At 36.6% G+C, this 26997-nt stretch overlaps 1 protein-coding gene across 7 annotated transcripts in view; it reads right to left on the bottom strand.

Annotated features, from left to right (window-relative positions):
• Positions 1–450: 450 nt before the first annotated feature.
• The window catches only part of MON2 (MON2 regulator of endosome-to-Golgi trafficking), an 88054-nt gene continuing 61507 nt past the window's right edge, over positions 451–26997 (bottom strand). For 3 of the 7 annotated variants that reach the window (XM_086610819.1, XM_086610818.1, XM_086610821.1), the window contains 6 exons: positions 25412–25602; positions 17019–17079; positions 15640–15763; positions 14605–14812; positions 13722–13804; positions 10331–11870 (listed from right to left, as the gene is read on the bottom strand). In XM_086610819.1, coding sequence (XP_086466945.1) covers positions 11707–11870; positions 13722–13804; positions 14605–14812; positions 15640–15763; positions 17019–17079; positions 25412–25602 — 831 coding nt within the window. In that variant the 3' untranslated portion in view covers positions 10331–11706. Of the gene's footprint in view, positions 536–2251; positions 3091–10330; positions 11871–13721; positions 13805–14604; positions 14813–15639; positions 15764–17018; positions 17095–22433; positions 22624–25411; positions 25603–26997 lie in introns of those variants that run through there. The other 4 variants (XM_086610817.1, XM_086610816.1, XM_086610820.1 and 1 more) reach the window with 4 other exon arrangements.

The following is a 26997-nucleotide window of genomic DNA, read 5'->3' as shown; positions in this document are numbered from 1 at the left end:
CAGTAAGTACCATGTTATGCTACAATGCCAAGCCCTGAAGCATGAACAGATGTTCGTAAGTAGATCTGCAAGTAATAGTTGTGATGTACTCCAGAAACCAGTTCCTTGTACATGTACGTGTACATGCCAGCAGTACTAGACACATAATATTCCTGTCCCCTTCCATGTTTTCTCATGAGAGAGGTTGATCAAAACCAGACTGCTCTCTGTGCTTTTTAAAGGTCCTTTGTTGGTGACAATCCAGTGTTGGCTGCCATTTTTCTATGGAGCCTCTCAGTCCCTCCCCTCATGACCAGGCATTAGTCTGTAATGTTACAGGGGAAAGAAGAGCAAGTCTTCTGGCAAGGAAGCCAGAAACGCAAGCAATTTCTTTAATAGTTCCAAGAAAGAATTAACATTAAAAACAGCAGACCAGGCGATGTTGAGTTTCAAGTTTCCAACAGTCTCATCCTCACCAGCTTCTGCAGTCTTGAAGCTGCCAACTTCGGAAGTGTCACTGGTCATGGAGGCTCATGCCAAGTCTAAGGCAGATATTCTGTACACAGAGAGCAGCAGTTATGATTCCTGTTTGAAGATCAGGGTCCTCAGTATCAAAACTGCAAAGATGCCCAACAGATACTGGACTTACAAGGTATTTTCTTCCTTATTTATCTATTGGCACTCTCTTCTAAAAACAAGAGAGACCAAAAAACCCCTCAGAAACATTAAACTGACAGGCAGCATGGGCAGAGGCCTTTGCATATGCTTCAACATTGCAGTATTTTTGATTGAAGAAAAAGATGGTAGCTGTATCTAACTTGTCCTTTCCATAAGGAATATGCTTCAGGGGAAAAGAGGATTACAGTGTTGACAACTGAGATTCCATAAGAAGTTCTTAAGGTAGGCATCTGGACCACCAGTGGGAATAAACACGTTAACATGAAAAGAAAAGCATATCATACTGATTTTAAAAATAAGCTTATCTGAGGAGAACTCTAAATGTAGATAATAAAGGAAATTTGAAAAATGAACACTCTCATCTCTTGGTAATGAAATGCTGCAGTTAGCATAGTAAACACACAGGTATTTAATCCTTTTTATCAAATCTGTTTTGTAATCAAGACATAAATGTTTAAATAAGGATCTCAAAAGGAACAGTTTTTAGCATGTTATTGTCTAACTGACAGGCCACGAGGACTATTACATTCTGAGCCAGAAAAGTGGATGGTAACTAATGTGTTGTAATTCTTCTATTTGGTGCATTCTACAAGGCAACACAAAAACGCTGTTCTGTGGGTAATACCACTCGGTACTACTTTTATTGCAAGAATTCCATCCTGTCTGTAACATTCACCTTAATTCTTTAAGATGTAACATACATTGTTATTTGAAGTCTTTTAAAACAGTGTAAGTAGAGATCAGGTGCGTGATACATAACTGAAAAATGAAGATTTTATTTAAATCAAGTCTTGACTGGATGGTTTAAAGACAATTACCCAATTATTGTATAGATTAAATGTTATAATATAAAATAATGGATTATGCACAGAAATATAACAGCTGAGAATGTTGATATAAAATGTTAATTTTTAATTGCTTAAAAGATGTTAAGACTTTTTTTATACTTTGGTTACTAGAAACTGTTACAAAACGTTTTCAGATCTAGTTCTTGATGGTGTTAATGACAGCTGTTTGCACTGACAGCCATTTTAACACTGGGGCAATTTTCTACAAAAAAACCCCATCAAAACCGTTTTGAAATTCAAGTCTCCTATTCAAGAAAGCTGGCAAAATCAATGGAAAAAGCTGACTGCTGCTTAACAGCAGCATCTTACTGTCATCTTGATTAATTGCATCCTGGGTTTTGGGAGACCATTTCACCAGTTGAGATGGTGAGTTGCAATCCTGTTTTCTAGCATACTTGAAATACATCTGCCAATTCACTACTGACTTAGTAAGCACACACCCTTATCCTGACATTGTATTCAGAGAAACTACATGTACAATCCTAATCTGTACACTCCGACCCTGATCAACCAATACTTGCTTTCTGGGTCCTGTCTGCTTGGATAGACTTTATTTCCCTGGTTTGCTTATGAGAGAGTCATGTGAGACTGCTGAAAGCCTTACTGAAATCAAGATGTAGCAACTAGTTCTTATCCACAGGATCTGTCAGTTTTTCACAGAAATAGGGTTTGTGCGACTTGATCATAGAAAATACTTATCAGCTGTTATGCACGTCATGGATATCTTGCTGATGCTAACAGCAGATTTTCATTTTTACTTGTCAGAAAAAAAAAAAAAAGAATTAATGTCAGGCCAGTTGATCTATAATTTCCATCTTTTCCTCCATTTTGTCCTTAAAAAGTTAAAGCCCTGTTTTTGCTTTTTTCCAGTGATCTGGTACTATTCTTGTTTTACATTCGTTTTCAAAGATGATTTTAAAAATGCTGAAGTTCCTCAGATTAGTTCTTTAAATACCAAGAAGAAATTCTTCAGGCCCAGTCAATTTGACAACATGAAACTATTTTCTATCCTGTTTTCCTTTTTCTAGGTAAGCTTCTTCAATCTTTGTTACTCTCATCTCTCTCTTATTGCACAAGCAATATGCTGACAGTAGGTTTTTGACTTTTGGATCAGTCGTCACTATTACAAACCAAAAAATTCAACACAAATTGCAAATCTGAACCAAACACACGATCACTTGGTATATCAATATCCATCCCCTTTTAAGTAGTCAGCACAAATCTTTTACTACTTATGTATTTATTCTCTGTCAGTTGACAGCTGTATCTCATCTATTTTCATCCCTATCTGTTAACACTGTTCTTTGGTGGTATCTGAATTTCCACCTTCCGCAGGCCTCCCACTGTTGTGTTTGAAGTCAAAGAAATTCCTCATTTAACTGACTTAGTCTCTAATTACAAGTAGTCTCTGTCTCCTGCACTGGAATATACCTTCAGTCATGACCTTCGCATCTCCAAGGAACTGTCTTATCTCCTCAGTTCCTCTCTTACCTCAGACTTCTCTTCTGTGAGATCTTACCTATCAATTTTCTGAAGTCTGCCTTCTTGAAGTCCAGTGATTTTATTTTGATGTTCTCCTTCCGCCCTAAGAACCGTGAATATTTAATTTCATTATCTTTCTTACACAAGTTGACTTAAACTATATTTTTTTTCCTCATTTGCTGCTGATGTAGGCATTCTTGAACCCAACAACTGGTTTCTAGAGAGTTTAACATTGTCTGTCCTAAATTAGACAGCAGTCAGACACTTTGAAGATGACATAAATCTGAACACTACAACTCAGTTATGAAACAAGATTCACACTTCATGAGTTCTTAAAATATGATGTAACCTTCATGTGAGGAAAGTATTCTTATCCAGGAAGCATTCTTGTATGCTGGTGCAGCAGTCCTACTGAAGCTCTCTGTTTAAGAAGCTCTTTCCTGAGACTTGAGATAGACCAAATACTGCACAGACCTTACTCATTAAATTTACTCATAACCTGCAGCCAGGATAAACCGTCCATATCCTGTTAGCCTTGTAATAGACAGAGTTACTTAGTAAGCTGCAGGAATTGGTGAGGTCTCAGTTTACATCCCTACCTAAGCATTTTTACCTAAAGATGCAAGACATGAAAATTCTAAATCTCACCTGCATGTGCAAACACTAATCATTAAGAGAGAATGGGTTTTTTTTTGTACCAAACCTGGCTTATATAATGAGCACCATACATTATCTTAGAATATTTTATTGATAAAACTGGAAGGCATTCCTGAGAATTCTTAAAGCAACACAACCTCAGTTCACTAAGCTAAAGGCGAAAGAAAACCCTTATTCATTGGTAACACACTGTCGTGGTTTAGGCCGCTCCGGCAACTAAACTCCACACAGCCGCTCGCTCACCCTCGCCCACCCGCCGGGAATGAGGAAGAGAATTAAAGGAGAAAAGGAAAAGAGATCTGTGGGTTGAGATAAGAACAATTTACTACTACTGCTACCAATATATATATACACACAGATATGTACAGGGAGAAATATATACAAACAAGTGATGTACGGTGTCATTGCTCACCACCCCTTGACCAAGGCCCGTCTCGTCCCGAACTAACAATCCCGAAACAGGTAAGTCCGATACCGCAATCCTGGACGAGTGAGACGCCCAAAAATAGAGAGCGAGACAGAGAGAGCACTCCAAGAGTGAGAGTCCCGGAAGAGCAAAGGCCCTTCTTTCCGGGTGTCCCTCACTTTTATACCAGGCATGATGCTGCGTGATATGGAATACTAATTGGCCAACTTGGCCCTCAATCCTAAGTACAAATCATAAGGAGAGTCGTGGACCCCCCATTCCGGCCATGCTCCCCGCTATCCTGTTGTGCTCCTGCACACTAGCAAGAACACGGCAGCTGAAAAGTCCGTGATGTCTCAAGTGCCAACTATAAACATCAGTGCGCTGTCAGTGTTCTTCTCATAACAAATGCCAAACTAAATCCAAAACACAGAGCTCTTCTAGCTGCTAAAAAGTAGAGCTAGCTCTGTCCCAGCTGAAACCAGGAGACACACGAGTCACATTTTCATAGCTGATTCCTTCACAACATTACACACATATTACGCACATGTACACATACTATAATGTTTTGTGATACTCCCCTTCCGCCTTGAAAACTGACATGGAGAACAATCACAGAATGAAAGATCAGAATGGATGGACAGAAAATACACATAGTGTATTTCATTTTCTGAAATTTCTGCATCCCTGGAAACTAGAGGCATTCTGCTAACAATAACTTTTATTGCAATTTTTTTTTTTGAGAAAGCCATTCTCATATATTCAAAATTTTTAGTGTGGGCTTTTCTTTTCCATAAGCAGAGCAATGCTCTTGGACAGAGCCTGGAAATTCAAGGTATTGCATTAGATTAGCCCAAGTTTAGATCCCTCAGGTTCTCATCCTTTAATTTTAGTGGCATTACTTTTTTTTTTTAGCTAAATTTTTAATAAAACACTGCAGCTTCTAGTGAAGAATTTTTCATTATTCTTTTCTCAAAGAACAACCATATCTATTTACATCTAATTCTTAGCACTCTCTGAGACAAGGCTGCTTCAAAACTAGGCTTTTTATATCAGCAACACTCAATAGTAACAGCCAAGTTCCTAATCAAATATTTCTAATTAATATTAGATGTTAAAATAAACCTAAAAGACTCCATTGGAATTAAAACCCGCACATTTTCAAAAGTTTTCTACAATGGAAGATAACTATATTAATCCTTAAGTGACTTTAAAGGACAGAAAGAGGAAATAGTTATTTTCTGTATGTCCCTTGTAGACTTTCTCCTGTAACATACTGCCTGCTCACCCTGTAAGTACAAAAAGCCATGGCTCAATCATCCAGTTTTCATTCAATCTGAAGATTCAGATGATTTGCTTAACTGATTTTTAAGCTTCACCTATTGTATAAAGCTTCCTTCTTCCTGACCATTTCTATATTCATCCAGCACCAACTTCCTCTTCCTGCTCTTCATACAATTTCACCATTTGGAGTGAGACTTCTGTGTAACTCAAAATCTAAAGAGATCCCTGTTTTGCACTTCCCTGCCGTCATCATTATCTCTATATTTTCAACTAAATAAAACTTAAAGGCTCTAAGAAGCAAATAAATTTTTGAGTTCCATTGTATTTCTTCACAAGGAACGATCAGCCTTGTCTGATATGCTTTCAACATTCAAAAGGGTAATACCACAACTGTAATACGGTTATAGCAGTATTACAAAAACACGTTTATAATTGAAACAAACTTTTGAACCTTACACAGTATTTTCTCCCCAAATGAAATCTAGGTTCTACATAGACTGTTACAATCATTTTTATTAGAACTGTACTTGCCCTGATATGCGAAATACTGTCTAGAGATATAGTACTGCCTCCAAAACTTACAACGGAAAAAAAGTACAACAGAAAAGTATTGTCAGAAAAAAGAGGTGGAAAATCCAGGGAGAAAAAATGAACACTGGCGTGTTTGGTTATTCCTCAATAAACAGCGTCTTAAAGTGATCAGATCGCAAAATAGTCAGTGATAATGCAGTAAATGTTAGTAAGTGCTTACAGGTAAGTAATTTAAAGAGATCAGACAAATGTCCATGAACAGATTCCTGTCTTAAGCCAGACAGTAAATGGTTTGGAGAGAGAGATAGGAAATAAAATGTCTACCACATTGCTTCTTAGTGGTAAAAGCTCCTAATAGCACTGCTGTGTACAGCTTCAGCAACATTCATGACTCAGCAGTAACTGACTGCTTTCTCTCTAAACAAAAAACCAAAAAAAAAAAAAAAAAAAAAAGCAACGTGTATCTCTAAATTTAGCTTTAAAAAAGTCAAGGAGAAACCAGCAACTATTGGGTTGGAATGAATTCTTGCTTATGTGCACAGCTCATGAAGAGCTCCTGATCTGAACAGTAAAATGAAGAAACCTTAAAGAATCAAAGAATTTTATAGTGCTACATTGGGAACAATTGAAAATGGTCTCAGTCCAACGGAATAACAAATCCTTTTCATCAGACAGATGACATTCGTGCTTCAGTTGGGTTTTTTCATCGCTGACACAGGTGTCAAGCAGTAACAATTCACTCTGCTTCTCCAATAAATGTTTAGTCTTCCACTAGATATCCAGTCATACAGGATAAATAATTGCTACAGGAGCCTTAACTGCTTGCATAAACAAAAGTGTAACTTCATGGACCTCATCACTTTCATGGGCCAATGCCTAAACAAAATAAGAATCATGAAGAATTTACTTTTTATTCCACATGATTGCAGAAGATGACTTTATAAACTGCAAACTTTGTTAATATTTTTACTTGAGTTATTCCTATATAGTTTATTTCACATATAGTAAATTTCCAAAATACTATTTTCAAGAAAAACGAACTAGAATTTCTGTAGATCTCTTCCTGCTACAACTAGATAGACAACATTTAGAACAAGGCTAAACAGTATTCTACAATGAATGTTACAAGTTCATTAGGTGAAGAAGAAAACAAAAGAACCCTGACTAGAGTTGCTATTGTTATTGTTACAATAAACAGGTCTCAATTAAATTTACACGAGTACCAGGACACATATAGTTAACTATATATGTAGATCTACATTCTTTTGTCAGAACAAGTAAAACTTCTAAAACACTGAATGTTGTGAGTACAGTGGCATGTACAGAAAAAATATAGAAAGAAAATACAGAAAAATGCTTTTAACTCAACTCCAGTATGAAATTCTTCCTATTTTTTTTTCTTGTGTTATCATGAAGTAAAAACCAAAACTAAGCAGGAAAAGAAAAAAGGATGGCAGCAGAACTCACTGCTACATGTAAGGACACATAAGGACACAGCTGGAACACTCTAGCATTGTCATCACCTAATGTGAAATTAACTTCCAAGAACTATGAATATACTCTAAGTAGTAAGTAGAGTCTGAGGCTATAAAACTGAGGAGATTCCAAAGAATTAGACATGGTAGACCGAGGTCTCTTGAGACAGCGCTGATCTTTGTTTTAGCCCCTTGTGCAGTCAAACAGTAGAACCTCCACTGAATAAGCTAACTCACTGCTTCTGAACACACTGTACAATACATTAATTTATCACATTTTTAAAGCACAAAAAGTTACTGGAAGTTGTTATCAGCCAGTGTTTTAGGAAAAAAAGTCTTTTCACCTATACAGAAGTTCACCTAACTACTTTTTTAAAATTTACTTTTTTCAGGGAATACAAATATTCTATCAATTAATATTTTGCTGATGGAAATTAAATGCTGTATGTCTACAGATGTAGGCCCTATCTGTGCACTAGTCTGGATCTCAGTTTAAACAAAACCTAGCTGCCTTATTCGTAACTTTGACACGCTCCACTCTAAACAGCCTTACAGGCACGCAGCTGTACCTACGATCGGAACGTGCACTGCGCACAACGCAACTGTGCTCAGCAATTCCTTCTTTCACTTGTACGGCCTCACCTTATTCAAGAGCATTTCAAATCGAAGGTTGCAGAAGATGCCTGCCCAGATACGAAATAAGTATCAAGCTGCAAATTTGAGGAGAACAAGTAGTGAAAGACAAAGAACTGAGCCATACAGAAACAGCTGAGCAGAAAACATGCTTTTTTTCCCCAAGAACAGTAGTATTTTGAACTTCTAAACGAATTTCTGTAGAATACATTGATGACTAGTACTTGTGTTTGCCATGTGCTGAGGAAAATAAAGGCATTAACCTCAATAAAATACCTTGCCTGAGGAGGTCAAGGCCAGCTATGAGAAGATGTGACGTTCAGCAAGAAGAAACAATTCAACCTGAGTGAAAAAAAAAACCCAACCCTATCTGCAGAATATGATAACAAACTACTGAAGTTTCCCAGACGTACTCCTACTTGCTCTTTTAGATAACTAGCTGTGACCATGTATTTCATGCGGCTTAACGTCCAGTAACATTCCACAATTCACCAATAAAGCAAGCACATGTACAAGGGAACAAAACTGTGAGATAAGCATCTCTGATGACACGCGAGTAACTACTCTAGGTTACTTCTAAGAATAAGTCTTTGTAAGAAGTTCCCAGCTTGAGGTATCTCTTCCTTTTTTTTTTTCTCAATCAGAGTTGCTATGTGACCTTAAATCCTTATGTACATTAAGGCAACGGTCACGGCATTGAGCCATACAAGTTTTCCCAAATAATCCAAAATCTTGATATGAACCTACTAATAATCTGTAAAACCCTCAAATTTTCTCTTTGGATTCCCAATCCGTATAATTTTTAATGTCGGAAAAAAGAAGAAAGAAGTGAAGACTCTGGTTACATTCAATAAGCAATTAATGCTTATCTTCTAATTTCCAGCTGACATATGTCTATACAGTCAGCTGCTTTTCTAGCTGACTCCAGTGACGCAATGCAGACCTCAATCCTGAAAACATCCCCGTGTTTTACTTCTCATGACTAAGCAACCCTACAGACTTGGAAAGAACTTGCACATGGGTCTACTCAATAGGTAATGTTAAATTAAATTTCTTCAGGAACAAGGTTTACCTTGCTAGAAACATGAAAATGTGGAATTTAAATATTTAAAAATGCTGTTTGCATCAAAGAAGCCCTTAGAATATTTAGTAAAAAGTATAAATAGAAAAAAGAAACTGATACTTCAAGTTCAAAGAAATATTTAAGTGCTGGACTAGAAGGCACAGTAAAGGGAATACACGGACAAAATTAGTCAGCAAAGCCCCTCTTTTCTAAAGTAAGTAGCTTTGGTTTCAGTTCTCAAACTATTTATACAAAATAGAAGGAAGTGGTTTGGATATGGTCAACCTTAGCTTGCAGGTCCAAAACATGCTCAAACAGCACAGATATTATTCATTTTGTAATTAAGAGGAAAAGAAGGAAAGTTAGCTCATTGGTAGTTTATTTCAAAATATTTTGAAGATGAATGTCCACAGCTGGTAAATTTTCTAAGCCCTAGAGTCAGGAAGGACTTATACACCCCCTTTTTAAAATACAGATAAAGCTGAAGATTTGCTTCATTGGACAGAAAGAACGCATCTGTGTTATCACTGAAAAATCAATTAGAAACTAATTAGAAACAAACTCACCCACAGTTTGGTCTGCACACCTCTTTCCAGAAATTCTCATTAATATAATATATTCTAAACCAAATTAATACCTTTCTTTCCTGCCCCACGCTTTGTTTCTTTAATGACCTCATAGACCTTGACTTCTCTTTCACTAATTAGGCGAGCAGTTGCCAGGTTTTCATTTTCAGAGTACGGATAACATTGTTATCTTTATGTGGGACCCAGTTCTGCAGTATACTGGAACTGCTTCTCCAAAGAAGCTACTTTGACATAAACTGTATTAGTGGGAAGCGTTCGTTTCCTTAATGTAAACTGTGTGTTCTCTCAAAACTACTCCCGCTTAACGATTAAGTTCCATGCAACTCTGCTCGCAGAGAAACGTGACAGATCTTGATGTTTATCGTCCTTTGAAACAGAAAGCTTTTGAAAAGGACCATATACTGGAGCCTTATGAGAGCAAGCTGTTCAGAGCTGAGCTTGTGTAACACTGTTCACACAGGGTATTTCTAACCCTGACCAGTTCGCCACACCTTCCACTTGAAGCTCCTACAACTCCTACATCCTAGTCACATGTACCAATCGGTGTCCCTTCAGCCAGGAACGTGTAAAGCAAACAGATGTAATACCACTTCTTATGCATGATAATATCTTTTAATATCTACAAAAGTCTGTAAGGAACAAAAACCTAAAGGTGAGCTCTGAAATTCTGAAATCCATAGAAAGGCACCTGTCTTTTTTTTTTTTTTTTTTTTACATTTGGCCTTTGTGCTTTCACACCACAGGTTAAAAAAAATTAATATGTGAATACAGGTGAAACATTATTGAAATAATAATTAATTAAATAAAAAATTAAGTGCTAAGTCACAAACTTTAAAAACAATACTATTAAATGTGTATTAAGTGAAACAAATTCACGTTTACTTCATGACAAATTCTACTGCGGTTCTAAATGAGTAACTATTTTCAAAAATACACTTCTCATGTTTTTTATCAGACACAGTTTATAATTAAAAGATTAGAACAATTTGTTTGGGTTGAAAAGACATTACAAAACAAAGCACTTAAAATTATTGAACAAAATATTACAGCCAAGTATTTCAGATATTTGAAATCACTTTCTTGATTCAAAGACTGATACCTGTGAAGAAGGTCAAAAAAGGCTAACAACCCTCAAATATGTTTTTTTTTTTTAAAGCAAGGCTGCAACCTCAAAAATGGATAGAGTTGAGTAGAACAAAAGTCCTGAAACAAATATATTATGAAGTGAGGTATGATAGTGTTGAAGTGCTACAGTGGATTTCTGCATATTCAAACTTATTTCAGGTCAACTACTTTGAAGTTTGAGATCAGCAGACTACTGACTGCTTGCTGTCATCTTTTGTCATATGACCCTTTCTTAAGTGTCCAATGGCCACAGAGAAAATACATTCGATTAAGCAAAAACTAACAACATGATCAGATATGGATGAGCATATCTGGCAATTTAGAAGGCAAACTGTAAGTAAAAATGCAAGCATACAACTTATTCATAATAAATACATTTTCGAGCATTTAACATTATCAATATTTTTAAAAGAATTTAAATAATAAATGCAACTATTTTATACAGAACTGTACCATTTATTATACACACAAGTATATCAGTTCCCTTTGTTTACAAAGGCTGGTTACAGATAAATGGAATGTTACAGTACCATCTTGCATAAAATTTTAGTACAATTCGTACTTCAAAAAAAGGGTGCAAAACACCAGCCTAATAAATCTGACTGAATTGAAATCTTTTTAATTACATCATTAACACATACACAACAAGCTGTACATAAGCCCACTTTTCAATCACCACTTCAAGATACTGTAGCAAGTACATTAGATTATAAACGATTCCAACTATTCAGTTAAATTTATTAAAGGTCTGCACTGCTACTCACTCTGGAACCTTTGAGATTTAGCCTGTACTCGTGGATTACTGAGCTCTTGTTAGTACAGTTAAAAGGCAGACAGCACTGGTTGCCAAAGTACTAGTCACAAGAGATTTCCTCAGAGAAACTTCACTCAGGAACAAATGTTTTTGGATACTTTTTCTCCTCCAAAAATAAAAAAAAAAGTTTTACATTTTATGGGGTCAAGACTCTCCATTCTGTACCTTGGATGCTGGTGGATGCATGAAGTCCTTAAAGGGAACCAGTGCCTCTTTCAGAGCAGAGCACACTTCCGAGGATGAGCAGGTGATACATTCTACTAAAGTCGGGTACAAAGCAATAACTTGTGCCCATGTGTTGGCATCAACTGCAATGAAGAAAAGAACAGATTAAATCACTTACTGCTGTCCAAATTCTTACAATACATTTTTTTCAACACCTGTATAAATAAGGGCACATCCAGGTGCCCAAACGTGAGGACCTACTGCTATATAGACACGACGACATCTGTACAGAGCTCTCAGGATGTAGGAGTTTTACAGAAGAGCCACGGTCTCTTTTGCAGCAGTGGCTGGAAACCAGAGAGGGTATCAATAAAATGGTACGATGCACCTGTGTTTCTACCTATGAGTCATTCACTGTGTTCTCTGGATGAAGAAATGACAAACTGAAGATAATACTTTTATTAAATCCATAACACACACACACACATTTGCTGCCTGCTTTTCTCAGCTATTGACCGAAAATTGAACTGGATGCACATTTCACTTTTGGAAACTTGTCAGCAATGAGGCCTTCTACTAATCTCAATCATTCCAGATTACAAAAGCTATAGAAAGCAGAGGGAGAAGCACTGGACCAAAACAAAAAATATCCGCGGTAAAGTTCATTAGTCCAACAAATTAAATTAAACACTGTCACATGAATCTTATTTATTATGTCACTTCCTTGTTTATCTCTATTTTCAAAAGGGAGCAAACCACTGATTTCAGGCAATGTTACTAATTTTCTTAAAGAAATAAAATTATTAAAAGCTAGAAGAAGTGGGAGTAAAGTGATTCTCTAATTTGTCCAGTGGTTCTTTTCATAGGAAAGTAGCAGGAGGTTTGGCAATCACTGCCATGTATGGACTAGGTGAAGAATTTCTCTTATTGCAGGAAGAGGGATGTGAGGAACAGTCCAGCTGAGTTGGCTACTCCACCCCTCTAAGAGAAGGGCCCACCAAAGTAGCACTTCAGTTGCCTTCAGGGCTCGCCAAAACGCTTTATGTATCCTGGCATAGTTCTGCCCTCAGCCTTTTGCCATCAGCCTTGGAAACCACATTATAATAAACCTGGCTGCTCACTTATGCCACAAGTGAGGCACCGCCTCCTTCGGGAAACCCACCTGCCCGTGTGTTGCCGAAAAGGCTGGTTGTTTCAGCATTGAAAAAGTTTCTTCTGTTCCTCATAATATCAAAAGTGGAGGGTTAGAGGGAAGTGTTGTATATGCAATGCTGTTTTCTGGTGGGGACTCTCTATGCATACAGTAGGTGCAGCTTACAGGAAGAACAGGACACATGCTCGTAAATGAAGTTGAGGTCTTCCATTTAATTCAGCTCTTTACCTACATCTTAGTTACTCGTTTACTGCTCATTTACTTGTGCATCAAAGAGCAAAGACATCTTTCTCAATACGGGGGACAGGAGGTACTGAAGCAAAAAGGGAGTGAAAGCAAGACAGCAAGTTTAAGCATCTAACAGCCTACCCATGCAGATGACCTGTACATCTCTAACTGCAGGGTGCACCTATGTGCACCTATCATTCTACGATTCTATGAACATGATCCACAGCAACCTATAAAGGTATCAGGAGAAGAAAAAGGATCTAGCAAGGCTGTATATAGTTAAGAATTCTATGAAAATTTTACGGAAGGATTTTTGTTTGTTTTTAGAAGACACCAAGCTCTATCTAATAAAAGACGCCATAAATGGAAGTTTTCTATTTTACTAAGCATATCTTAGGATCTTATACCTTTAGGTATACTGGAAAAACTTTGTGGGTTTTTTTTTCAGTCTACCTGCCACCTACGTATACACAGAATTACAAAATACTGAATCTTACAGATTACACTTGTCTTTCCAATTTGTGTGAAAATTACTACAGGAAACAATAAATTTGTCTTTGTGGCAGACATAATGTTATCTTGTTTAGAACCAAGTTGTTTAACAATAACTTACCATTTTCAGGTTGAGTTTTTTTAAGTGAATCTATGAGAGTACTGACAGCTTTTAAAACAAATATGATTTCTGTTACTTGTTGCCTACAAAAGGAAAAATGAAAACAGTCAGTTACTAATTTTTGACTCAAGAATGTAAGTCTTCTATGAAACTTACATAACATTAAAAAAAAACAAACATGTAATGGAAACAGCTGCAATGAAGCGTACCAGAAGAGAGATTAAGGTTATAATTTTAATAATTTGCCTTCAACTTTCCTACCATCATTGCTGTTAGCTAGTACAGCTTTAAATTTGATGCTGGAAACAGTAACAGCACACACATCTCAATATGAAATACTCAGGTACATGATTAACTGTAACATGGAAATAGTCGATTTCATCATTCATGATCAAAACCTTCAAAAGTTAAGTGAAATTTAAGTTCCCATTTAAAAGAATTTCCTGGTAATTTGGTTAATTTTTCTTTTTCAAGAACAATTACTTGAGTAATGAATCACAATGTTGCTGTTTGGATATTTTCTCTTATTTTTGAAGAGACTCCACCTCTCAATTTAGAAACTATACCTAGCTCTACGTGGAATAAAAGGAAACCAGAAGTATTATGTCAGAAACATTGTTGCAGTAACTGAAAACATTAGTTACTAAGTCGTATTCTTATTGTCCACTTAACAGCACTGAAGACAACCACTATCATTTAAAGCTTTTTCAATAGAAAACTGGTATCAACATTTTCTTTGAAATGTCTTCCCCACAGACGCTTCCCTGGCTTTAAATTTCACCCCAAACAATATTTTTTTAATGATTGAGTGATGTTTTGAACACAACCTTCTTCTCAAAAAGCACTGGTACTACCTTTGATTTCCTAAGGACAACGTACATACCGTGGAAGAGGACATTCGCCACTCAATCTCTCATCTTCTATGTAGCGATGCAATACATCCTGTGACCTTTTCAAGAGCACAGAAAGTGCCATTCTAGAGATGTAGCCTTCCTGAGAAGTTGTGACTTTGTTACTGAATGAAAACTGGAGCAGCGTTTCAAAACACACCTTAGAAAACTCCTCCCTCATTCGAATATCTATTTCGGCTTCTGTGAAAGTAAAATGCCATATTTAATTGAGCAGTGCACATGCCAATACACTAAATGCTGCATTTCAATCAGCTTATTACGTTTTGCAAAAAGGTTATCACTCCTCTAGTATTAAAAAAGACTAAAAGTGATATGAACAAATATTGGGAATCCATTCTAAGAAGAGGTGACTGTGCAATAATCACAATAGTTCCAAAAATAAAAGATAAAATATGCAACACATTCAATAATGTATCACCTACTTTACATTGCTTTAATAAAATATAAGATATAAATTTTTAAAACCCAGCAACCCCAGTTCTACATCATAAGTACTAATATTTGGTACTGTACAGTCCAAAAATTTTTCTCTGTAATGGCTTACGTCCATTTTTTTTTTTCATCTTTCCCAAAAAGCTATAAATGTTTTTTTCTTAAAGGCAGAGAAGGTATCTGATTAGGTACGCCATATATTTATGCTAAAGTCATTTAGTGTTTAAGAATAGGATATTATGTCTGTCTCACAATTGTCTGACATTATTGTTAGAACTATTTCAGCTGGCATGATGCAGAACAAACTATGTAGAAAGTAAAAATATAAACTAACACCAGTACAATATTGTGTACGATACTGACCAAGAAGCAAGGAAATAATTTTTAAAAAATTACTAGGAATGCTTGGCAACTTGAGTGAAATAAAATACAGTTTGTAGAAACAAGCTGGATATCAGTCTATACCGAATAAATGCCATGGAACTTCAAAGTCTTTATCAGAATAAGTACCCTCAACATCTTCATCACTTTCTAGCAGATTAAACACTGTATCTTTTGTCAATTGGGGACCATACCTGTAAAGGAGGATGACTGAGAATGTATTGAGCCTTTATTGAGCATAGTCATTATCTGACCAACAAATTCCTTAGGAATAAAATTAGCGTATGGCAGTATCTCTGTGCTGATAAGCTGCACCACCTAAAATAAATTAAAATGCATTTTCTGAATATTAAAGTTGTAATTCTATTAGAAGACGACAAACGTTAAACAAAAGAGACATGCCTAACAAAAATTCACAAAATCTTCCAATGCTAACTTGTAAAATTTGCAGATATGTCCAAAAATTGTGGTCTTGCCTGTAACACTAAACTTGAAATAAACTTTTTCCACCCCACTTTTCTCAGAGTTTCTGAAGCAGTTATCACTCAGATTTCCGCTGACATTTCAAGCATATTCTTCAAACTGAATTTATGGTTTTAGGAAGAGAAAAATCTAACATTAGGAATCTCCCTCTCCCTCCACCCGATTCAATATCCTCACCATGACACTAACACATATATCACACGCTTACAATGTGATACCTGCAAAGCAGAACAAGTGAGTTAATTATCTTAATGAGTTTAACACAATGCACATTAACTGAAACGCTTTCTATCCTTGGTCTTGATGACCCAGTCAGGAACAAAGTGAGTTTAGATCTCCTGAAATTAACGCATTAGATCTCAGAGTTCTGCCCACTGCAGACAGAACCACTCCTGCTTTTCATCCAGAACTCTGTGTGTCCCAGCTGCCGCTCTGGAGAGGTGACAATCAAACACACTGACATTGCCACGTGTTCTTGGCAATGCCTTTGTACCCCTGATCCCTGCTCTGCCACATCTCTGGCCTCGAGTGAAAGGAGACCAGTCCCTCTTCAGCACAAGTATCATCTTCTCCAAATTTTCTCCGGCCTTACGCAACCAAACATGATCTCTTTCACAGTTACAGCCGTCTCTGTACTGCACAAACAAGACATCATTTCTCCACTTATGCACAAGCTTCTCAGTACTGAGAACACATCTAGAGAGCAACAACGTCATGTTTTTAGCTTTAATTGTCAGCTGCTTCCATGGTTTACAACCACCTGTGCAATGGCTTGGCTATAACACAGTAAGTAAGAATCAGCTAATGGATTAGGGACAGAAACACATCCTGGTTTGGCCACTTTACACTGTTTCGAACTTGAGTGGACAAGAAGTAGTTTTTGGCATGCCACTTCCTGCTTTTTGCAAAACTCTGAAGCAGCCCAATTCTGAGCCTGTGCATTTCCTGCTTTGTTTTCAAAAAGGAAAACAGTATCACAGGAAAAATAATGAATGTGTAACTTGTCAAAAACTTATTTCAGAACCAAATGCAATCTGTGAATGTCACTATCTCATTATGTTCGACGGTATAGTAGTTATAGTCTCCTTACCTCAACATCAATATTCTCATTCTTCTGAAATTCTTGAATTGAGAGATTATCAGGAGGTGTACTAAAAATAAACATACTATGTTACACTTTTAAACTCACGACATTGTAAGGAGATAAGTACGGGGAAATGCATTACATTAAGTTATTACTTAACATTTTAGAATAAAATCTTAATGAATAATGATGATAAAACTGATTCAGAGGAAAAAAGTAGTAAAACAGTAAAACTGAAGAGTTACAACTGATGGACCTGATTAAGAACTTGCATCACCAACATCATTTTTCATATGCATCTCAAAGTAATCTCTCTTGTCTTATATGTCCAAAAGTCACAATATCTCTTCATATGAGTCTGTGAGGGTATCAGGGGATCACAGTTTATTATATTTTACTTTTTCTCTCACTATGCAAGATAAGAGACTTTTAATTTTCAGCAGTACCTCTGTAAAAAACTTAATTTTAATTTGTCTTTTTCCTTGATAATTGAAATGATACATTTGTTCTCATTCTTAATTAACTTTAGGAAGAGAACAAACCCATTTTACAAACAGTAATTTTAAGAAACTCAGAACTTTCTGCAGTTCTTCCATTGTACATAAAAATTATTTACAGATGAAATGTCCAGAAGTGATCCAATCATGAAAATTACCCAATACTTTACAAGATCCTACCTTACCTGCTTGCAAATTTGTAAATCTTGTGTCATTTGACTGGAAATTTTATGCTAACCATCAGTCATGCAGTTTTCTCTGGTGAAGTTTTATCTCATTTATTGAGTCCTTCCTTGTACTTACTGGACTCCCCGCTCAGTGAATTCAAATTCCTTTCCTTTGCTGGGTTATGCTTCTGCTAAGTTACTGGGCCAAGTTCCTCAGCGGGACAGACAGAGCAAAGGTCTCCTACTTAGGCAGCAATCAACTTCTTCAGCTGACGTGCCTACATCAGTGTTTTAGTTTGGATCAGACATTGGCTTTTCAAGTTAAACTTTTAGATGTCCCCGTTTATAAACCTTGGTTCACATTTGGCCTTAAAGTGCATTGAACTGGATTAATTTTTGATGAAACTAAACCAAAAAATGTACTCCAAGCTCTTGTAGATGCTTGCATGACAGGAAGCCAGACTAGAGCTACTCTGAAACAAAACACTTAAAAGTGAGCACTCTGTGGGTGATGGGTCCTCATCATGAACTGTTTTGCTTAACAGATCTGCTTCTACTGCATGGGGGTGGGGAGGGGCGGAATTCAAAGAAGGTTCTTCACGCAATAGATAAACTCTGACATACCTTGCTTATAATCCTAGAATCATAGGATTGCCTGCTAAAATCTACACAGATTCAACATACAGTTAGCAAAATTATTAGAAGAAAAATCAATTACAAGCCAATGACAACCTGTGGTACAAGAACTTTACGAGCTATGCAAACTGGGAGGCTGAAGGACCATATCATAAAAACATCACTGTGTCGCCTTGCACTCTTCCTTAGGTATCCCACTAATCCAACAGAAACAGCAGATTGGTCTAGATATGTATCTGTTCTAGTCATGCTGTTCTTGTTTTTCTGACATAGAGAGGAAGTCAGAATCCTCGCGCCTACGTCTCTCTAAAATTTAAAGACAGCTGCAAAAGCCACTAGAGTGTGGGTTCAGTTTCTCCATAGTGTCTGATTTGCAGAAGGTAACACATTACTAGAGCTAACAGAATAACCAGCAGCGTTAACAACAAAAATCAGAAACAAGGCACTGTAAAAGGTCCATATAATTTCATGCATTAAATTCTCTCCTTTTATCAAAATTTTACTTTTTATCTTTTTAAAATAACTATGTAACTTCTTCAAGCTGAGGAAGAGTCTGGAAATTTGACCACTTGAAAGGAATGGTTAGAAACAGTGGAATTAAGATTGCCTGTAGTACTTCAACTTGCTGCTATCGCGTATGCTTGTGCGTTACGACGCATCTTAAATTAGACAATGCTTTTTCTTCTTGAGAAACCATCTGATTAAGTACACACAGGATGGTCACTACTGAGAAAGAGGGAAAACGATAGGGCCAATCTGCCAGAACATTCCCTGCCTAATTTATGGCAGAATAGGCAGATGCAAGGAAAACAGAGCTCTGAACTGAACAAAGAACCAAGCTGTTCTGTCAGCAGAGGAATCGGTGCAGTATCGTAGTGACAAGCAGACTGGCGTCCTTTGGCTTATTTCCAAACTCCCTCCCCAGCCCCCAGCTTCTCCTCCACTCCGTGTCCCTCCCCAGGAAACAAGAGACATGTGCTGGGTAGTTCAGAGCTAAGCACGCGCTCACTGGCAAGGCAGCTGCCAAATACACGACTGTGGACCTGTGCCAGCCTTGTCCTCATAAGGGTACTCATCTGGGCCTGTCTTCCCTGTCCCACTGCCAATTTTAATGAAAGGTTTAAGAACTTTGGAGGCTTCTAAATCTCATCCAGATCTGGTTAATTTAGCTAACAGTTTGTGAGGTATTTTTTCCCCAGTGCTCCTATATGATGCTGACCAAGATTTTTTTCCCAGATAGGTTTTTTTCCCCTCACCTTCTAGGTGCTTAGCATGAGACACCTGAAGTTAGTCTGCACACCTACAGCTAATTTTCAGTTTTGACAACTATGACAGTATGTACCAATATTCTTGCTTGAAAAATATCTCCCTTCCTCAAAGGGACTTTATGTAGACAACTTCACCCCTGTCTGTGAAACACAAGTGTCACATGTGTGACCAGAAAAAACCTAAAGAAGAAAATACAAAATACTGTATTTATTATTGGTTTCTGTGTTAGGCAGTCAGGAAGTTTGCAGTTATACACTGAAAATAAAGAATAAAATAAAATATTAAGTAGCTGTTCAGTCAGAATCTTTTGTAACCCATAAAGAAGTTAACCATGCAAAACCTTTAAATAGTCATGTAAACTATTATGATGCATACAAACGCAGGCCATGTTGAAATACATGGGAAGCTTTCATTCTGACACTTCCTGAGTTATGACTGACTGACTTTCTGAGCTGAGGTTTGCTTTAAAGAGGCATTCAGACCTTTCTGTCCAGTCATCCATATCTGATCTGCCACATATGCTACAGATTATGCTATGTACTTGTTCCTGTAGCAAATTACTCCCAAATAAATAGATTTTTGTGAGGTGTCTATAGGAAACATCTATCTAGGGGCAAAAGCTTTGCTGGTCTGATGCAATACAGCCAAGCTGTACTGGAAAGGCCAAGAGCCAGGGAAGAGGTGAGGCGCTGTGATGCAGACTGTTGCTACGTGCAGGGTTTCCTAGGTACAGAGCTCCCAGCCGCTGCCCACTGTCTAGGGAGGGCTTGGAGCCTAACAACCAAGAGCTAACAGTCACCCAGAGTCCTGCTGCACACAGCAGCACTCCACTCTGAACCATCCTGTTGGAGATATTGATTTAATTCCCTCATGTGAGCACAGACTTCTGCTCTAGTAAATTATACATACACACACGTTTGTTGAATTTTATTTTATGTAATAGCTTGACATGCTTTCATGAAAGCCTCTGGGAAAGAAGAATGACATGAAATAATAAACAGACCAGTCTCTTACTAGAAGACCATTTTGTGTAAATTAAGTTACATGAAATGTATTAATTTCTAAATGTCATTTTGATTTATAATAAAAACCAAGATTATTGAGCCTCCTCAGCTGTAGTTTGCCTTTGAAACTTATTGCTTGGATGTTGTTAATTCTCCATGACAGTAACATTTTCCTTTTTCATTTACCTGGGCTCTTTTGGCTATATTTGAAATATCTTGATGTACAAAGCTGCAGAAACCATTTCTGCTGTGCTTTGCACTTTTTAAACATCAATGAGTATCTCCTCTCATTCAGCCCCATAGCTGGCTTGCAATCCCATTCCTGTCCAAAAGACAGAGGCAAGACCATGCAAAGGAGGTTCAGTGACCTTTTACCTAACCAATGCCAACTCAGTTTCGCTGGTGGAAGCAATATTAGGCTAGCTACACATGCAATTTCTAGGACCACAGTGATTAGAAGAATTATGAGTTAGACTAGAAAAATGTTTAAAATGTTGATTAAAAATTTAGAACATCAGTGAAATAGAAAGAAATTTATCTTTCTACTCTATCCTCAGCCAGGTAGAGACTTGGAGAATGTGCATACAAAAACGGAACAATATGCACTGAGATATTTTAATGAACACAGCTAAAGGGAAAACAGGCCAAATTTGTTATACAGTGTTGCTAGGAGGACTGACTGCAATAAGACATTAGCAAGTTTTACAGAGATGCAGATGTTTCATACTTAGAACCATCCCAGCAGTGCTAAGTCAGCTTTGAAGAATAAAGGTTTGAAAAGCAGGTACAAAAGGAAGGTATTTACCTAGCTTTTCATGAAGCCTAGACGGATAATAGCACAGAACATGTAGAATATTAAATAATGGAAAGTGTGGAGTATGAAAAGGTATACAGGAGTGAAGGAAGAAAAGTAAGTTTCTTTGTGATAAAACATTTCACTTTCCTTGAAACTCTGAGAGCTTAGGAAAAATTAGAGAATGTCAGCATAAGAAAGTCAATTTTCAGTTCTAACTATATTCAGGTCTTACCAAATATATCTAACTGTATTCCTGTCACAAGAGGTGATGCGTTGGACAGTGGTAAGAATCCAGATAATGCAGTAATGCTGTTACTCTGTCTCATCCATAGCCTCTTGGAGTGTCTTCGAATTGCATTTTCCAAATTCTTTGCACTCCAGAACCTTTTCAATCCATGCCAGTCTTCAGCAGTGCAGCCAGGTTTGTACACTTCTGCACCTGACTTAACAAACCCCCTGTCCTGCACGGCATATTTGCAAGCTGGAAAGCCACCAGGGATGACTGACTCACAGCCACAGTAAGCCCAGTTATGGTCAGCAGCGCCTCGGAAACCACATCAAGTTTACAAGTCACTAAACTACCTAAGAGCACAGGATGCTCTCATCATCTCATCCGCGGCTTGGTTAACTGATTTTGGTGATATGGACAAAAATCCAAGTACTATCAAAAGTTTTTAAAAACACAACTTGTTAATGTATCAGGGAACACACTGAAAAATAGTTTTTATACAACCTAGCTGGCCTAAAATAAAGGACCAACATAGACGGTCGAAAAAGAAAGTCCATTCCCATTGCCCTCCCCTATAATCTGAAGGTTGACATGCATCTCAACTCAGCAATAAATTCCTGTTACTTTCAAAACATTGAACAGATTCTCTCAAATTACTCTGGAATAAGACACCACTATGATGAACACATATTTTCTATTAAAACTATAACAAAGAAAAAAACCTGAAGAACACAGTAAATCTGAAAATTCCAAATTCAATTTACTTAGAAATGGGACAACTGCAAATGTAAGAGACTGACTATACTGCAATTACACTCCACTAAAAGACACAGTTTAGAAAAATTTAACGCAAAAGGGACAGGTTGCCCTATTTGCCAAGGCTGATTTCACAGCATCTTGCAGAGAAGTGCAGAAGGACTTAATCAAAGGAAACGAGAAGAGAATTACCTCAACGTGAGGAACTTCCACAGCTATGTCTAGAGCCCTCCTTGCATCACAGTGAGAGAGGCACGCTTCAGGAGCATTGTGGGGAGGAGGAAGAGGATGAAGAAAAGGAGAAATGACTGCTATTACTAATTGTCCTGACTACTGGCATGAGGCAGATGCAGTCTCTTCTTAGCTTTAACTTTTTTTTAAGACCACAAGGCTCAGGCTGATAGAGGGAACAGAAAGGCTATACATCCTAAAGCTACTAACGGATGGGGTTCTAACTTTAAGTAGGAGAACCATGCACTTCGAAAAACAAACTGCTATTTAGAAAAAGATGGGCACTGGGGGGACAAAAAAAAAACCAATCCCAAACCAGATATTCATAAGCCATACAGCACACAATTACATAAGCAAAAATCATTTACTTATAACAAGACAGGAAAAAGTAATGATAATGGCCATTAATTATAACAACAGGCCAAATTATCCTGCTGTAGCCATATGGTTCTATAAACCACCAGCCTATTTTTAATATTTTAAATTCTTTTGAACCTTAAAGCTTCTAAGTGAGAGAGAATAGAAGAGTTTCATATAACTTTTTCGAGAACATCTTTAATTCAGATGAAAATGCTGATCCTTAAGTAAAATTATAGAATACACTCTGGTCTCTAAAGAGGCAAAAATCAGACTTAAGCGAAGACACTCAAGTTTTAAGGCATCACAAATATACACAGAAGTACTATTTTTTCCTTTACCTCCAGAGAATATTCACCCATGTAGGACAGCTGGCAAAAGCTATTAGAATTAATGCCAACAGTGATTGTTTCTCGCAAGCAACATGTTAAGACAAAATTTCTATGGTTGAGAACAACTTCCGAGAACAGTAAAAATCACTCACTGTAAATTAAGAAAAGCAGACATCATACTTGGCCAAAAAGGTCATGCTGATGACAGTGGATTATCTTGAACTACGTTGAAGATCTGTGATAATTCATAAATCCAAGGAAGTAAGATTATTAATACCCAAAAACTGTAGCAGTGCCAGTCTGGGTCAGCTAAAAACATGCGAAAATTGATCTGTTTCATCTGTTTTGCAGATATTTAGGAATAATTCTTTTACCGCAAATAGCAGTACATATTCCCTTCTAAGTGAAGGGAACTTAACTTCTAAGTGAACATACATTCTTCTACAATAACCTGAAAAACCTTCATTTTAATTTTCTAAACCCAACAACGACATTGATTATAGGGTGTTAACTGATTTTGGACTTGGAATGAAAGCAGAACTACTAATTGCAGCTAAAACCAAAAACCAAACAAGATAATGCAAAGACTACTTTAAATTAAAGAAACAGTGAAGCATCAAAACAAAAGCTTGGATGATTAAGTGTCTTTTATGTAGTCCTGATGAGCGTTTTTTATTTTGAGATCTTCCTATTTAATGGTATTTTTTAAGTAAATGCAAAAACAAAAGCAAGATTTTTCGGTCAATTGTCATGTAACCCTATTGATGAAATTCCAAACTCATTCGTTATTACAAACATTTTCACTAACAAATGTGTCTCTAAAATTAAATTTCATTGGTATTTACTTTTTGTCTGTTTTGGGCAAGCCACTGTTTACTCATCATTAGTAAACACAGCTGTGTTTGGTTGCCGATTTTTGTGTGTTTGAAAACTACACACACACAAATACACAGCATATTAGTGCAAGGTACAGAAGAATCCTACCATTTTCTATCAAAAAAAAGATTTATTTGTTACTGAAATCAGCATACACACAGAAAATCAGGGAATTAAATTTTTCATATTTCACACTGTCCTTTGATCTGAGACACTATTAGATACACTTAAACTACTCCTAAAAGATGCTTACCCACAGATCTCCACAGAAGATGGAAATTCCATACTGCTCCTAAGCAATCTTCTGCAACACCTAACCTTCCTTACAGTAAAAGGTTTCCTTAATGCCTAACCTAGATAATCTTTGCTGTACAGAAATCCATTTTTACCCATTCTCAAGGGACAATAAAAATTCTTCTCTGGAGCAATCTTTTACCACATTCTGAAGACTTATGTCTTCCTAATGATACATTCTTTTGGTGGAACAATCTAACAGATTGGATTGTCAAGGTCTCTGATTGTTATTGTTTTTCACTTCTGGACTTTCTCAACACGCCCATATCAATAGTGTTTCATTCTTGAGAGATTAGGCAGGTACTTATACATATCTGTCTGCCTGTCTAGTCAGAAATCTGACTCTTTAGCTACACTTTTCAAAAAGTATTATAAATAAAGCAGTCAATTTATCTTGAGTAGAAACAAATGTAAGATAACTAGGGGCTTCTAAGTGAACAGCAACGTAAGAAATAATTTTCCAAAATTCATCGTAAATGGAACATTTCAAGATGGAACTCAGAGAAATACATATAGTTAAGGGTGTTCACCTTAACTAAAAAAAAAATAAATAATTATTGTTGCAATTCTGTTCAAAGGGAAAAAAAGGAACAAATTGAATACACATCAGCAACTCTTTAACAAATCCACAGTAAATGTCCTTGGGAGTCCGCACAGCCTGGTCAGAAAGGCTATGCCTTGTATACAGAGGTCAGTTGAGCTCTTTCTTGCTCGGACGTTTCACCTATTGAATGAAGTTTTTTCTACTACTTTCTAAAAGTATACTTTTTTGAAGTAGATAGACTGGTTAACTTTCTTCATTCATTAAAATAATTTTCGGATATCAAATATCTCTCATGATAAGGCTATTTTTACTGAACCCTACTGACACATTTACTGAACAAATTACTTACAAATGTTTTTCAGTTTGTTTGGGTTTTTTTTAAAGAAAAGTAAAAAGGGAAATTGCTTTTACCTTTTGGTGAATAAAAAGTCTTCAAAAGTATTTGCTAGCTCTGGCCACATACTGTCAAATTTTCCAGAAGATGCATGCTGCCTTGCAACAGGCAGTCCGATAGAAAGAACTTTGAGAAGAGAGGAAACAGCTAGCTTCCATGTGCTTTCAGAAGGACAGGAATACTTCAGACTAAGAGGTATTCTTAGTGTCTGCAAAATGAAAGTTAAAACAAAATTTCTAGTTGCTCAGACAAATCTAAAAACACAACTGGCTTCTGCAGAAGATATTGGCAGACACTGTCAGAGACGATAGTACTCATCCCTACCTTTTCTGCTGGTGTATGAGATGCTCTTTTAAAAATATAATTATAAAGATGATTTACCACATACCAGCTGGCTAAAGCATAGGTCTGTTGCCAAGTACAAGGTTATAAGTCAGAGTTCATCCATTACCAATTACACTATCAAATTACATACTAATTTTATTTTTCTGCATTGTCATCCACCATTTCTGCTAAGCTTGACAAATGAGCTTTCCTAAAAATCTAACAGATTGCAGGCTGTTGGTTATCACGAGTGTATTCTGGAGAATTTAGTCCCGTTCCTAGAAAGCTATCTCAAGTGCTTTCACGCTAAAGCAAAACACCCTCATTAAATGTAAACTTTTCCTAATATGCAAAATCAAACAGTACACATAACCACTGCAAGACACCTGGTCATTGCTGACTGTTGAACCACATGAATTCAAAAGCAAAAAGAGTTAATGAAATTCTAAGATAAAGGCTGCAATACAACTCAAATGGATAGCAGATGAAAACACAGAAAATTTTAAGTTTTTTAGATAGAAAGACAGCTTCAGTACATAGAAAAGAAAGCCATTAATGAGTTAAAAAACATTCAGTATATGTACTATTTACACTATATGTATTCCTTTCAGCATTGTTAGTCAAACTAACTAGAACCTGATTCCAAGTTATTGTGGAAAACTATTTATTTAATTTAAATTTCAAATACATAGTGACTAAATTTAGGTACTACACATATGCCCCAAATACTTCTAGTGAAGTAGCTGTTTTAAAGAAAGCAAAAGAAAGAAAGTGGAAAGAGTCAATTGTCATTAACTCTCTCTATTGCCAAAAATTACAAGAGCTAGGATTTAACCCTAGAGATAAACAGCTGGTATTGTTCATAGGGATTAAATCTAATTCCAATATCAACGCAGGCTTTAGAGACATGAAAAATAATTTAAAAATCATTTTTATCGACTGCAATAGATCACATTATTATCAACCGTGAACACTGAAGAAAAGCGGTGTTTGTATCAGTTTCACCTATCGCATTAAATCAGAAGTGGAAAATAACTTCATTAACTGTGAAATACAAATATTTAATTCATAACAGATTCCAAATAATGCCACATACCTATTTTAAACACATTCAAGTTTCTAAATTTCTAAATAGGAAAAAACTGATGTCAGCCAAGTCATTACAAACAAACCTAGGTCACATACATTTTTTTTTTTCCAGACATTTACTACTACTTCTATTATTTATCAAAATTATTTGCTAAAATGGAAACAAGGTCAAAAAAAGTTAAGAATTTGG

This window comes from Tauraco erythrolophus, chromosome 4 (assembly GCF_009769465.1).
Source record: "Tauraco erythrolophus isolate bTauEry1 chromosome 4, bTauEry1.pri, whole genome shotgun sequence".
NCBI classification, from domain to species: Eukaryota; Metazoa; Chordata; class Aves; order Musophagiformes; family Musophagidae; genus Tauraco; species Tauraco erythrolophus.
This window is presented reverse-complemented; position numbering and strand designations above follow the sequence as displayed.